General features: G+C 35.4%; 1 protein-coding gene across 1 annotated transcript; it reads left to right on the forward strand.

Moving 5' to 3' along the window:
- LOC109707410 (NAC domain-containing protein 83-like) lies at positions 10,443 to 14,018 on the forward strand. Its single transcript, XM_020228650.1, has 5 exons — positions 10,443 to 11,077; positions 12,015 to 12,292; positions 12,552 to 12,842; positions 13,223 to 13,469; positions 13,565 to 14,018. The coding sequence occupies exons 1-5, from the start codon at positions 10,921 to 10,923 to the stop codon at positions 13,672 to 13,674; spliced, it is 1,083 nt and encodes a 360-aa protein (XP_020084239.1). The 5' UTR covers positions 10,443 to 10,920; the 3' UTR covers positions 13,675 to 14,018.

The following is a 16,146-nucleotide window of genomic DNA, read 5'->3' on the forward strand; positions in this document are numbered from 1 at the left end:
TGGACCATCGGGGCCGGTTCTCCAGAGAGGAGTGCTTATCACCCCACACCACGCGCACTTCTTCGCAGGAGCAGGTGGACGCAGAGAGAGACTCACATCCAACCCCGCGTATTTCCCCCTCTCCTCCAACACTCCTATCAAATCCTTCTCCACCTTCACCCCATTCACGGAGACGGAGGAGGAGTACAAGCAAGATGATGATAATATTGAAGAACAAGAAGAAGCAGAAGAAGAAGATGCTGATGCTGATGATGATGAGGAGGAGGAGAGGCCGAGGAAGTTATAGTACTCCATTGTGGTTTGCTTTGTATAGATGGAAAGATGGTGAGTAGGATGAGAAAATATATGTAGTAGCGAGAGAGAGAGAGAGAGAGAGAGAGAGAGAGAGAGAGAGTGAAGGGGTTTGTTTGAGTTGGAAGATGGGGTGCAGGTCCAAATGATCCGTTGGATGCATGAGATTTGACTGGATGTTTTGCATGAGAGAGAGAGAGAGAGAGAGAGTGTGTGTGTGTGTGTGTGTGTGTGTGCTTGTTTGGATTATTGGGGTGTTGTGTGTGAGTGTGTGCGCGCGCGCGCGTGTTATTTCCCGTGTAGGGGTGCAGAGTTGATTCCTCTGACACCGGAAGGCTTGTATTGGCGAGTTTGCGCGTTACTTCTGAACAGGCATTTATGTAGTGTAGTTATGGTGAACACAACAAATTATGAAATGATTAACATTGGTGTTATAAGGGGATGATGTAACAATCTGCGCTCTAGGAACTATTGAGACTATTTCTTCATAACTATTATTTAGGTAACATGACATTCGAATCAGTCAGTTCTATAGTTCTTCAAATTCCATATGCATATTAGTGAAAGCGTTAAACTTATTTTTGTGTCATTCTCTATCAGATCGATCGCACATACCGGAGTATTATAACTATTCTCTTAATCATTTCTTGTAGGGTTAAGATTATTCCCGTCAGCGTAGCAGCGTTCACATATAGACGATGCTACTCCCCGCCTTGCTTCGTTTTTTTTCCTTTTATCTCAATCTATATGAATTAACATAACTATTTGCATTAAAAATAACCTTAGTTAGAAGAAGCTACTGCTTGAATCTGAACTTTAATTGTTTCATCATAGAGCTTAATTAAAACGATCGAGAATGCTACGTACGGGTGTCTATTTGAGTGCGCTTTATAAAAAAAGAAATTACCTGTTTCCGTGATAGGTGCAGGAGTAGAGAAATGTATAGATGCATATTTTTAATGGCAGAGATTGTCCTTATAGACTACAAGTTAATTATTCTCGTGCTCTAGCCAATGATTTAAATAGGAAAAAATCTGGCTATATTAATAAGGTTTGTTTTGTCGAATGGGGAACCTTCTCTTTTATTAGGCTATTAATCGAGTTTTTCTTTCTTTCTTTCTTTTTTTATTGAGAAGATGCTATTAATAAATTAAGTTTGTGAACAAATATTCCAACTCCATAACATTTTGGAGATCATAGGCATTGAGTCAATTGTGCACTCATGGTGCCCTAGCTCCAACTCTTCATACTTAACAAACTATTGTGATTATGTAGATAGATACACAATATTCACGAACAAATCCAATGGCTTCGTTATTGTGGTACTTGTTCATGTGTGAGAGAATTAAGTAGAATGCTGACTCTAAATTAAGATTATGTTTATTTTGACATCTATTAATCTATTTGTAATTCCCAAATTAAAATTTATTGCTTCTCTTCTTCCCTGCCCTTCTCCTAATGTAGAAGTAAAATAGTATAAAGTCGAAAGAGGATCGTGCTCTTTTTTCCCTCTTTGCACATTTATCTTTTTTGAGTAAATTTTTCACAAATCTTATCCATTTTTTTAACTTTACGGTCATTATTTGTAAATCTTACAAAGAATGTTACGTCGAAAATGGTAAGTAAAGAATGAAGATATTATAACAATGATTTTTTAATTTCTTGATTCTTACAAAGCTATATATATGTATATATCTTCAAAAAATGCTTTACCATATAAAGTAATAATTACTTAATAATTGTGCTAGCTAGCTCTTCTACTCTCCCCCCACCCCCTCTCCCCCACTGTGGTAGCTTCTTATATCACAAATTAACTTAGCAAATTATTGGATCACAAAAGATAACAAGAAATTGGTGAATAGAAGATGAAGCAAACTATTGCATGCAAATTAACAATAGAGCTTGCAGTAGATAAATACATGACATTAGTCCAACATTACTCGCTGATACACGACTTTAACTAGTCTTAAGATCCAAGCAACTAGTTTAGTTCCTTAAACAAACTTCCAAGCACAAACACACACACACACAACATAGCCAACATAGGTTGCTGGGGAAACTTAATTAGTAACGCGCTAATTCCCCACTCGCATGCTAAGACAACATAGCTATATAACATATGCATATTGCTAGGGAAACTTAGTAGTCTATAGCATGCAAGGCTTATGGCGAGCTAGCTCGAATAAGCAAAGCTTTGTAAGGCCCTTTGTTCTTCTTTTGGATGGTCTTCGCGTTGCGACTCCCCTTCATCTTCTTTTCATCCTTCAGATATCGAACTCCACAAGTGTTGCAGAGAGTCTGATGATAATTGTCACGATAAAGAAAACAATAGTAGTGCAAACTTTTTATGGCCAAAAATAGTAGCATGCCAAGTTATAATGATCATAAAAGAAATTTACTTAGACAGTAAAAAAACTAACAATCCTTCAATCAATTTCAATTCCTATGAAACTAAAGGCAAGGATATCCAGAATCTGTTGTAAGTAACAAGTCGAATTCTTTGTTTCTTCAATTTTTTCTACATAATAAATGTAACGACCGTATAACATATTGGAGACTAATACTATCCTTGTAGTCAATCATCCACTTGAGGGTGGTGCAATTCAACAATCCATACTTTCAAACTATTTATGTGCGGCATATTGATAGATACAGGATATTGACAAAAAAAAAATCAATACCTAAAATTGTGAAGGAAATTTTGATTCAAGAGATGCGACAATAATAAATGGACATTAGTAGCTAAGCTGACTTGCTCACACCTTTATATCGATCACGACAAAACCACACGTTCGCTAGAAGAAGAAACGACAAAATTACAGATCTATATAACTGCGTACAATCGAGCCAACAAGAATAAAATCATATAAACAAGAAAGATCCAAAAAACACGTAGTCATATAATCTATCACATCATATAAACGTGACAGCTAAAAACACGTGCATTATTTAATCGATTGCCAAAAAACACGTGGCATTCTTTAATCTAAACATATATCTAGATCATCTAAATGAATGGAAATAGTTTAGAACTTTATGGTAGTGTAAAGAAAACATATGTAACTTAAAAAACAAAGTGCGAAAATATATTACTTTCCTCCCCTCCTCTCCAACTTTAAAGGAAAACTAAGAAAGTTTAAGGAAAGTTAAAAGAGAAATCAAACTTCTTTTGCTGTGTTTGCCAATTTCTCAATTTTATGGCCTTGCTTCGCAGATCGTACAAAGAATCTCAAGTCAGAAAATGATAAGAAGTGAAAAGAAAACAACAATAATGAGCTATATTGGTTTTACGATCCTTAAAAAGGTAAATATGTGTATGTATATCTTAAAAATGTTTATCTTCAAAAGTAAATAAGACACAATTACTTAATCGTGCTAGTTTCTTGCCCTCGAATTAACTTTGCCAACTTTTTAAATCACGTATTATATCATGCAATTGGTAAATAGATATTGGCGCATAAACACTCAATATATCTCTTTATTGTGTATCACATATATAGTAATGTATGCAATAGAATACCAATGTAAATTGTTTATGAACCAATTTCAAATGATCTAGCTAGCTAACTCCATGTATATATTAACCTTAAACAAATATAGTTACAAAAATAATTTGTAAGTAACACAAGCTTCCCTTCTTCTTTTTTAGTTTTTAAGTTCTTTACCTTCGGGCCAGAAGGCCCCCTTCTCCATCGAGAAGTCCTCATACTCTGACACTGATCACAAGTTTTTGCGTAGGACATAAATTTCGAAGCAAAGGAGGACTCATCACTCGTCTCCATCTCGGCCTCCTTCGATTCAACTTCCGTGCTTTCCTCGGATGCACCCACCTTAGAATCCTTTGTGATTGTGGATTCATTCACCTCAAGGCTCATTGCGGATTCTTCCATTCTCACTGCACTTTCACCAGTGTAAGGGTGGCACTAATACTTGCCAAGTACGTACTAATCAGTTGCAACAAGGAGAAAGAGATATTAATGTAACCAAGAATTAAGTATATATGTGAAAGATAAACAAGGGAGGGGGGTGGTGGAGGAGGAGGAGGATGAGAAGGAAAAATAACGTGCTCACTAAATTCCACATTGGGCAACTTTTCTGTTGGGGTCAGTGTGCCGTGGTGGTTCGCACGTGTCAGTATAATGCATGGTTTGGTGTGGAGACCTCGTGTAACTTGTGTTCACGGTTGGCCAACTTGTACGTGAAGAGATGCTTGCGTTTATATATGAAGTGTGAAATATATGGTTCGGGTGGCTCGGATCAAACTAGCTTGAACTGTATGGATTCGTGGTCCGAGTCAGAGTAGTACATATTGGTTCGCTTTATCTAGGAAGTATTTAATAATTAGTTGGATATAATTAAGTGAGGATATGTGTATTTAATAATCAGTAGAGTTATTACAAAACATAATTCAAGGCTATTTATTCTCACCTCAATGATGTTTCCTCCGAACTGACCGTCCCTAGAGCAAGTGACAAAGGGCTTGATGGTTGGTACCCGAGGTTCCAAGTTCGAATTCTAGTTGAATCACATTTCCAGTTAAGTTTATTTCTAAATGAAATAAACGAAGCGGGAAGTGTGATACCCATCTCTTAAAAAAACAAAAAAATGATGTTTCCTCCGACAGCATTACCAGCAAAAGTTTCAGCGAAGCCAATACGTGCGACACAACTAGCCTTGGAGAGGGAATAACCATATGGCAAATTCAGGGAGGGTGCATATAAATAAAACTTAATTTGTTAGGTGTAGTTTAGAAGAGCAGTATTTAATTACACCCGTTTTGATGTTACGAAGGACTCAAACATTCGCAAAATGCTTTGAAACTTCTCTCGTGTAATGATACAAAAGAGACGAGGGGCTCCTGGAGATACAAACGGCAATTCATGAGTTTCTTTTTCTTTTTTCTTTTTTCTTTTTTCTTTGTTGTGTCCGAGAAACGTTCAAACAAAAACGGGGTTAGACACTTTCGCATAGAAGAAAATCGTGGGCCGGGTGAATTTTTCAAGGCCTTTGATTTGTAGGCCCACTAACTCCCACTTATACCGGAACCGGACTTGATGGGCTGGGCCCACTAATGTGACTGGGCCTTATGGGCAATAATCTCATATTCAACCGGATCCGGATCCACGTCTCAACCGTTGAGAGTAATAATGATTAAATATCCGGACCCGACTCAGAATTGATTTATTTTATTTTTTTTTTATTTTATTACCTGGACAATATGTTGTGCCCTAAGCCGAGCACGATTTAAAATAAGGGGTCCCCATCCAAATACGGTCGAACATGGTTTTAAGCTAAATTTCAAAAAACAAATCAAAAAGTTAAAATTTGAATTCAAATTTTATGTATTCAAAATAGAAATGTTGTAACCTGTAGAGATAAATTACATGTTTTTAAAATAAACTATTTAAAAATAAGAAATAACCTAATATAATATAATTTCACTATTTATATAAACTATTCATGTAAACAGGGTTATTGACCCCATTTTTCCAAAATTTCATGTATGTTCTAACCTGGATTTTCAAGTGAATAAAATAATCTGTCGGACCCAATTTTCTGGACTGAATTTTTGCCCAAATCCGATTATTTTTGTTATCGGATCCGGTCTTGCCACGCCTTCTCTCACTCCCTACATTTTTCTGGTGGTTTTTTTTTAAAAAAAAAATCTAGAAATCAACTATAATTTTGCCTTTTGGTTGGCCCCACTGGTCTTAAGTGTATATATTTTTTCTATAAATATTTGATTTTGCAATTCACATCGATTGTGAAGTAGTTCAAAAATACACTTCCCAAACACATTCAATTCAATGCTTGAAAGAGCCCTAAATTTTTCAATATAAAAAATTTTCTTTTTTTCATTCTTTAGAATGATGGTGAAAATCGTTAATTAAAGAAATATATGTCAAGATGTTTGCTTGATGGTGAATTTATCGATATTTCAGAAAAAAGTTAATGAATTGTCAGATTTTTCTTAACTTTAAAAGCATGAAATTAAAGATGAATATGGTTCGACAGCGTTGTCCGTTGCATTGCAACTTCTGATCAAAATGTAAATCGATATTGTTAAATGTGATCTTAATGATTTTTATGTACTATTGTGAAATCTCTCGAGTAGAAAACTATATCTAATTCTTGGTTGGCGTAACCGACCGTCCCTAAAGCAAGTGGCAAAGGACTTGACAGTTGGTATCCGAGACCCAAGTTCGAATACTAGTTGATTCACATTTTCAGCTAAGTTTATTTCTAAATAAAATAAACGAAGCGGCTCACAAAAAACAAAAAACAAAAAAAGAAAAGAAAATTGAGCATTTATAGCTAGCATGGACAAGGAAAATTCAAGGACCACATAGTATTCAAACCCCAAAATTAATAAGTTGAGTCCAAACACGTGAGAAATATAACATATAAGAGAAAAAAAAAGGGCTCAACTTAAAAATAAGAAAAAGAAAAAAAAAAAAAACAACATGACAATCAACAGTTCCTAATGTAAGTGACAAAAAATTTAATGATTGGAACAAAAAGTTTTAAGTTCAAAGTTTAATTAAGATCAGCTAAGTTTATTTTTTTAAAAAATAAATAAAACAAATAGCATGCTATCACTTTTTCAGAAAAGACAGAAAAAAAAGGGTAATATGGCAGTTTATTAAATGAGAAAGGACCAACGGGGGAAGTTGTCGACAAATGAGAACCGTTGGTGATCTATCCCACCATCGACAAAAGTTGCCGAAAGTGCATGAAGATAAAAACAAAAAAGAAAAAAAAAGAAAGAAAAGAGAGGGAAAGAGATGTTTGTCTCCTCAAGTCTCACATCTTTGTTCTCATTCCCATTAATATTGTTTTGTTGCACCTTTCCTTATTATTGTGCTAAAATAATATAACTCTATAGGAGTATAGGGTTAATGATCTTATCGAATTAGTAAGAATAATGAAACCCAATTGGCACGCTATTAATCAAATAATTTACTAGTGGTAAGTGGCACGAATCACTTCCGAGTGGCTCTAATTAACTTGTTTAATGGTTATTATTCCTATTTTTATTATTTTTTCGAATGGTTATTCTTTCTTTTACATGTTGCGTAAAGCTTTATATATATTATGACTTAATTTTTGTCATTTTTCATCAGCAAATTAAAACTCACACTATTTTCGGCGTGGAGGAGATTAAAAACAAGATTTTAAGGCCCAAAAATAAAAGCAGTACTACTAAGTTGGTTTTCCTCCTTCTACCCGGCCTAGAGATTCAGAATCTGTTGAATAGAGTTTCTGATTTGTTTTATTTTTGTACATAGATGTGTATGGTTAATAATCAAATTAATGCAGGTGCACATTGTAGCACATTGTAGCAACTTATATACCCAAATAAAATCCGCTGTGTAAGTGTTAATGGAAATACACAAAAAGTTGAATAAAGGATTTACTCAGAGCCAGCATAGAGAATAATATATATATATGAGCACTTCAACTTATATCTTTATTATCCAACAAAAATATGATAAATAAAATTATATATACATATATATATACTCATCTTTAGCCTTGGTAATTAACGTCTACTAATTAAGCTGGCAACTTGCTAAGAGTTTTATATTAATTATATGTTTACTAAAGCAATCTGTGTTGTACTCTACATGGGCATAAAAAGGGGAAAGGGTGGTTCTTAATTAAGAGTTGATACAAGATGCTATATATATATGATGCCATGGCATTCAAAGTCCCACACGTACATAACATGTACAGATGCCGGAAACATCTATGCATGCATGCATGCATGTATAATGCTTAATTAGCTTTGTTTTGTACTAATTAGACAACCCATATATATGTTTGTACCAAAGTGCCTACTAACTAAGATTCCTTTTGTAAATTTAAGCTTGAATATCTATAGTATATATCTTGTCTAAGAAGCAAACATAAATGTACTTTGTGTTCACTACTCTAGTTTAAGATATTCTTAATTAATTGCCATGTAGCTAGTACAACTTTTTGTTAGACAATTCATTCATTAATCTCGGGATAGAGTGGGCCAAAATATTCCAAGGACTCTATATATTAGCCCTCTCGTCACCTTTTGATCTTAGGAAATGCCAAGGCCACGAGTGTCTTGTTGTTTTACCATCATTGGGAACAAATTAAAAAGCGATCGAACACTGCATTAATTAACGCAATATTAGTGCGTTTCTGATAAGGATCTGATTGTGCTAATTAAAGCTCAGTCCACACTGTACGTACTAGCTAGTCAAGCTAACGAAGACTTATTAAGGGTGTAACTAGTCAAGGCCATTCATAGAGTTACATCGATCTATAGGATTACGTAGATGTGCACTTATCGAACGATATTTAGATAGCGACATTGCAGCATTATTTATACTAGTCTAGTTATGAACATGAAAAGTAATAAAGAATTTATTTAGTTAAAATATAGACGGAACATATATATTATAAGACTTATTTGGACGTTTAGCTGGAACATAGCTGGGAACTAAGAAAAAAGAAAACCTTGTTAACATACAGTGAATGTGTCGCTGTCCCAACGTGAATTCTCATAGCCTCGTGTGTGGAAGTTCGAGAAAACAAAAACCTACTCTCGGACAAAAAAAATCCTCCTCATGCAAGCATGACAGCGAGAGAGATTGATGGAAGCCAAAAAAAGAAAATAAAAAAAGGATCGGTCGTTTACAATGTAGGCTGATTCCATTTCGTCCCAAATCAATCCAAACAGATAAGAAAAACTGTTAAATTAAAGCTTTTTTGATATAACTACAAATCTTACATTAATTCTTTCAGACTTAATTTTCTTCCACTTTTTAATTCTTTACACAATCGATATATCGTCATTACAGATGACTAATCAAGATAAGTACAATTAATATTATAATATAATGCTCAAGTAGTGGAAAGGAATGTGAACTCGAGCCATGCTAGTTGGTGTCGATTGTTTTTGATTCAACAACTGTCCAATACCATTTCGAAAATTTTTTAATGCATCAAATTGTACGTACCATAGCTAGATTTACACGGAACAATGAATTAGAACGGGATATGCTACAAATTGAACCTTTTCCAACATGGTGACGTGGAGGGAATTTCCCACGGTGTACTAAAACCTTTATTGGTGAGATAATTGCATTTCACTTCATATGAAGATATCAAATAACAAATATATTTTTATAAAATTTGTGTTATCAAATTTGTCTTTCCAAAAGTCCTCCCGTCTACACATATATCCTTAATTCCTTATGTTACTAAAATTTAGATAACCATAAATTTTTTTTCTTTGAGAGAGATAGATAACACGCTACCCGCTTCGTTTATTTTATTTAAAAATAAACTTAGCTGGAAATGTGAATCAACTAGGATTCGAACTTGGGACGTCGGGTACCAACCATCAAACACTTTACCACTCGCTCTAGGAACGGTCGGTATAACTGTGAGTTAAAAAAGCTAACCACATATAGCTAAGGGATAAAATAATTTTTTTACTATTTATATATATAATTTGTATTTCAATGTTGAGTTTCGTCGTCTTTTTCATCATCTTCTCTTTATCCATAGCGACGGAAAAATTTACGACAGCGGCAACATCGAAGACGAGGCCCTCAATTGCAGCAAAAATGAGATATGCTGCATGTGCTGCCGCGAAGGCGGGGAGAGAGAAAAAAAAAATAGTTTTTTGTATAGACAAATTTATAAGGACAATATAGTCAATTTGTGCACCCACCGTTAATGCATAAACTAGCGGTAAATCAAACGACAGGAATATATATGAACGAATTAGAACTTTTGGATAGATATATTTACAAATTAGAGAAATTTTTAAAGAATAGATCTGATCATTTAAGTTTTGTAGAAATTTTTATGCTATATTATACTTTTATATGGACTGATATAAAATTAACCCCTTGGTGGTAAAAAGATAAAAAACCAGCAACGAGATAATTGGCACCAACGGTAATAAATTATTGGCGGGAAATTGAAGGGTCAAGTGTGAACAGTTTTGCACATCTTTAAGCGTTTGCGGGCCCACAAAACCGCTTCGAATTGCTTCATACGTTCAAGATCCGACCTTTGAGCTCCTTCGATCGCCTCCTCCGCCACTCCTATAAATACCTTATTACACATTCTCTTGTAACACCTTAGCTCAATAAGTATATATTTATACTTATTTATATATATCTCCACCTAACTAGTTTTTTTTTATTTTTGGGTAAGAAAGTTGAGATTTTGAAGGTGTTTTACGCATTCAAAATCTCAAAAACCAGTAAAGATCGAAACTTTTAGTGTTTTAAAACTCTGGGTGGATTTTTCAGTTTAGTAAAAGAAGAATGATTTTGCCATGCAAGGGGTTAATTATTGCGTGGAAATATTGTTTGGTGCTGGAGAAACTGCGTGTTGAGAAAAGTTTCTATTTTTGGATATTTCAAATCTTCAATAGGTACAGTTTGGGCACTTAGATTTGCAAACTTTGCAATATTTTGCCTTTTTTCTTTAAAATTTTGGCTTTTGGGGATTCTGGGTGTTTCCAAGATCTAGCTTCTTTTTCTTTTCTTTTTCTTCAATTTGAACTCTTTCGGAAAAAAAAAAAAAAAAAAAACTCTTTTGAAAAGTAAAAAAATAAAATAAAAATCAAATATGAGTTCGATGACACTCCCTCCTGGTTTTCGATTCCATCCAACCGACGACGAGTTGGTCGGATATTACTTAAAACGGAAAGTAGATGGGCTGAAGATCGAGCTCGAAGTCATTCCGGTGATCGATTTATACAAGTTTGAACCCTGGGAGTTACCAGGTATATAAAATGTGACTGCTAAATGCCTGTTGAAATGCCACTATTGTATTACTTGTTGCTATTATAAAGCTTGAATCATATGTCCTTCTATAGATATATTTCTCTCTTGCTGAATTTATGTTTCATCATGTTTCTTACTTAAGGCTTCACTTGGTGCAAGCATTAATCCAATGCTGAGCTAGTTTTTTCAGTTACTTTAGCTCACATTTGCACCTGCAACTTATTCTGACTTCATGGTTCATGTTAGTTTTGTTTAAATCAAATGATCATAAGAAAAAGGGTAGAGATTGGCCAAATAAGATCAAGAACAGTAGTCGAAAACTCATGGAGCTATCGAAGTTTCCCATTCTGAGTGGCAGATCCTCCCTTTTCCTTCTTTTTGACCAAACTTCAAATCTAAATGCCTGATGTGACCTTTGTGCAAATTTCAACAAAGTGCATGCATGCATGGCATAGCCCTCTTTTCTGACATTTAAAAAGAGAAGAAGAAATTATAGTTTGATGAATTCACTTTTCAATTGGCCGAGGGACCACAGGCCATCAAGAGTAGTTGAAAAGAGTGGCTCAGCATGGCTTCTAGAAGAGCATCTCGACAGCGCATAGCAATAGCCAGTCATTAATTAGCAAACAACATATTTGGAACATTTGCTTTCTGGAAAGGGAATATATGTCTTCTACGCTCCAAAAGAGGAAATTTCGACTTGAAACTTTTGTTTCAATTGCAAAATGAAACTATTGGCCAGAAATGCAAAAGTTGTTAGTGCTTTCTCGAATAGAGAGTTTTATCCTCAAGAAAATATCATTTTGGAGCCTTCTCGTGAATTAGTAAAGAAGCTTGCAATTATTTATAGATGACTATAATCATTTATTCTTCATTAAAATGCTTTTAATTTGCATTAAGATTTGGTGGTTCTTATTATCTGAGATATGATTGCAGACAAATCATTCCTCCCGAAAAAAGATATGGAGTGGTTTTTCTTCTGTCCGCGAGACCGTAAATACCCAAATGGCTCCCGCACAAACAGAGCTACATTGTCTGGATATTGGAAAGCAACTGGAAAAGACCGCAAAATTGCATGCGAAAATTCTATTTATGGCCTCAGGAAAACCCTAGTTTTTTATCGGGGAAGGGCTCCTGGGGGCGAAAGAACTGATTGGATCATGCATGAATACCGCCTCTGTGAAGATCTCTCTCAAGGATCCTCAAATTTTCTGGTATTAAATTTCATTCTGACTGACGAACTTACATATACATATATATATATATATGTATATACATATACATATATATAGGTAAAATGCATGTATAGCTCGTGTAATTGCAACCGAGTTAAAAACGTTTTCACTTAAACACATTAGTTCCTGCACTTTCTCATAGTTCAGGACTTGAACATTTTGACCTGTTTTCCTATATGAACTGTCACTAACATGGCTAGTTATGAACTAATGCTGATTGTTGCAATGTTGTCTTTAGGGAGCATTTGCTTTGTGCCATATAGTGAAGAGAAATGATCATGGACAAAAAGGAGGCGGTTTCTGTGGAGAATTCAGAGCTAAAAAATACCCAAAAGAGTGCCACAGTAATGCCTCAAGTAGCTCAGAAGAAAATTCAATTCACGTAACAGATCAATCAAGCATCAGTAACGGCTCAACCCCTATCACCGCTAGTCCACAAATTCAGAGGGAAACTGACCTACCGCCGGTAGCAGCAGGCATTGATCAAAATGACTACGGGACCCCACATCCTACTTCAGATCCCCCAAAGGTATAAAATGCATTCATGAGCATCACAAGTTGTCCATTAATGTATGATACTCTGTACGTGTAGTGAAACGAAAAGAAAGAATAACTTTAAACAAATTTCCAACAGAATAATTACTTGCTTATGCTAAAATGTAGCGACCCAAACCAGTGCACACATACTAGCTACTTATTAGGCCTGTGCCATGTGGACCAAAATGCTTTGGCCCAAGCTTCTACTAATAATGCGGTAGCTCTTATATATGAAACATTATCTCCTCAATTATCCAATGAGGGACTACTAAGGTGCGACAATATAATAGCTAAGTTATAGTCTCTAACAGTTTTAAATTTAAATATATTATTCCTATCATTATCAATTAACTTTCGCAGCATTCTCTGCAGAAAGAAGGCGTTTCTCAGCATGTGGTTTCCAGTTTGGAAGAACAGTACATGCTTTGGAATCATTCTCATGTGTCCTCTCTCAACTTCACAGAGAATGCTTATTTTAGCAATGAACTTCATGGTAATGGAGACCTACCATCTTTCTCGAGTCCTGTACATTGCATAGACATGTACAGTACTATGGGGGACTTCTCACATAATAGCTTCGATTGCAACACTCTACGGTATTCGGATGCATCTTCTAATGGTATAATTTAAATGAACAGTACAATCTACATGTTAGTCTTTAAATCTTTTGGTTCGCTACTAAGCTTATTGATCTTTATATCATAAATGATTCAGGTAATGAGACTTGGAACTCTTTGGTTGCTCCAGCTATCTGCAGGCAAGCGAGTGAAGGAGAGGAAGCCCATTTGTGGCTGCAGGAAGATACTATGGTTTTTGTGATTTGAATGTGTGCATTGCTTAATTTGCTTGGATGGCTGCAAGGCTTCGCCGTAACCATTAAAGATATAGTTAAAATGGTTAGTTAAGATATATAGTTGGTAGTGTATGGCCTCTTGAGACAGCGCCTTTTAGTGTTTGTTCTCTTGGGGTATATGAAGAATAAAGTAACTCCAGAGCAACCCCTTTTAATGTATGGTTTTGGAGACCTAGCCTATTATAGTTTTGCAAGTATCTTTGAAGTTGTGCAGCTAGTATTTTATTGTGCTGCTTGCAATGTTGTGTAATAGTATGTGTTATGTATACATGCTTGCAATATCTATCTTATGGTTTGAGAATGAAGTGACTTTAAGATTGTCTTATTGAGTGTTGTAAAAACTTTGATTACTATTCTGTATCGCATTGTAAAAACTTCGATGAGTACTATTCTGTATCGCACCATAATGTGGGGTGTGCAATACGGAATCATGTAGTCATGCTTGTAAATTTCTGATGTATTGGGAGTGAAAAGAAAAAAAAAAAAAAAAAAATCTTATCCTGAATGGTGGAAGAAATGTTTTCAGGTAGATGTATTGTTTGTCGAATGGTGCTACATGGTTCATTTTATGATCCAATGCTACTGTTTGGGATGGAAAATGGCAGACAAAAGCTTCGTTGTCGCACTAATATTGGTGAACAAAAATTTTGGTAGAACTGGCAATTAACAAGAACAAAAGGTGGTCGATGTAATTGTTTGTCGTATACTGCTTTCTCTGTTTAAACTAATTGGCATTTCTTATCATCACTTCATTCGCCATCTTTTGAGAAAAATTCAACTGGTTGAGTGGATCATTGAGTACCTAAAGAACTTGTGAAATTATGAAGTTTTTACGCTTAAGAAGATGACAAAGGTCTCAACAAATCAAGTTGTTAATTAGTTTCTGTACCTATTATTTAGGGCGCATCATGCATAGACTTTTTGTCTCTCTCTTTTCTTTTCTTTCTTTTTTTTTGGTCAGATTCTTGTATAAGAGAAAATCTCTTCAAAGGTTGACAAGCAATTTGATGCAACCATCACATCAGTTATCTAATTGAATGGCGGTGGAAAGAGCATCTCGCACACTAAGCAAAAAGAATTAAAAGTTAACCTGAGAGATCAATCTTTTTATACATTAATGCTACTCAAAAGTCAGAAAAGAATAAGACAAGTGCTTTGCTGAGGTCTCAGTGTTAAGATTGATGGCTTAGGGTATAAGATGAAGCATAGATGCCATTCCTCAATAACATCCTGTAGAAGGAAATGCTATGGTGTCACTCCGTGGAGGCCGAAGAATCTCAAAAAATCAGCATTTTGCTTTTATGCACTTTCTCTTAGCATTTTCTTTACAAGATAATGCAACCGACCACTACGTTCTCTTTCGAGCACTCAAATAATATTCGCGCTTACGTACTTTGTAAAAGCAAACCTACTGGAGGTCTACAGACTCCTTAGGACTTCCTTTGCTCATTGTGTTAAGCAATCTCGAGTATGTGGTAAAATTACATTCTAAAAGGAATTGATGAATCAAATTTGATATGACATTTTTCTTGACATGGAAGTTTAGGAACTCGAGAGTTTTATGAATTCGAAGTTTAACTGTTTGGTTTAGCGCAAGAGTAAAAGGAGGATGACTCGAACTCTTAATTGATTAAAACATGTACGTATATAGGAAAGATTGACAGTTCAGAAGCCGTGCTTTGATCCTTGTTTTGTTTGATTTCACAGTTGCTGAAAATGACTGATTTGGCAGTTTCTTTGATGTAGTTTTCCTTCCGAAAATGTTTTTGCATGTTTCAGCTTGTTCGGCCGCAGTGGATTTGATGTCGTTGGCCCGCACAACCTTTGCAGCTTTATTGCAACCAGTTCAGCCGTAATGGTTTGATATCGTCGGCCCAACAGCCCCACACAATCTTTTAAGTTTGATTAACTACGAGTAAAAAATATTAAGGGCTGTTTGAATACATGCCGTTCTCTGAGCTGTGCGAACTCACCATTGCGTGTTTATGCTTGGTCAACCTTTTTTTTTAACCTTCCTAACAACATTTCCAAGTTTTGATGTGGCATTAAGATGATAAGTAATTTAACTGCCACATTATATTATGAGCACTGCGATTGAATTACTAACACAGTGCATAATCATCCAATGAAAGTATGAATCAGAAATTTGAATACAAATTTACAGGAAAGAAGAACTGGAGTTGAGGTTGGGTTCGAACTCCCAACAAGGATTATCCACGGGGAGCTTCGGAGGGAGGAGATTAATTAGTGGGACTCGGTAATTTGACCTGTTTAATCACCGGTTTCTGATGAAGTCGGAGGACGAAGCTTGTTCGCTGCAGACTCTTGTCATCAGCCTTTTCCAACCAACTCAGTCATAAAGTCGGCTGATTGAGCTGTCTCTCTGCCGACTTTACTTAATGACTCGGCAACGGAAGCAGTTTCGCCGCCGACTCGCCCTCTT

The sequence above is a fragment of the Ananas comosus genome, linkage group 3, assembly GCF_001540865.1.
Source record: "Ananas comosus cultivar F153 linkage group 3, ASM154086v1, whole genome shotgun sequence".
Classification (NCBI taxonomy): domain Eukaryota; kingdom Viridiplantae; phylum Streptophyta; class Magnoliopsida; order Poales; family Bromeliaceae; genus Ananas; species Ananas comosus.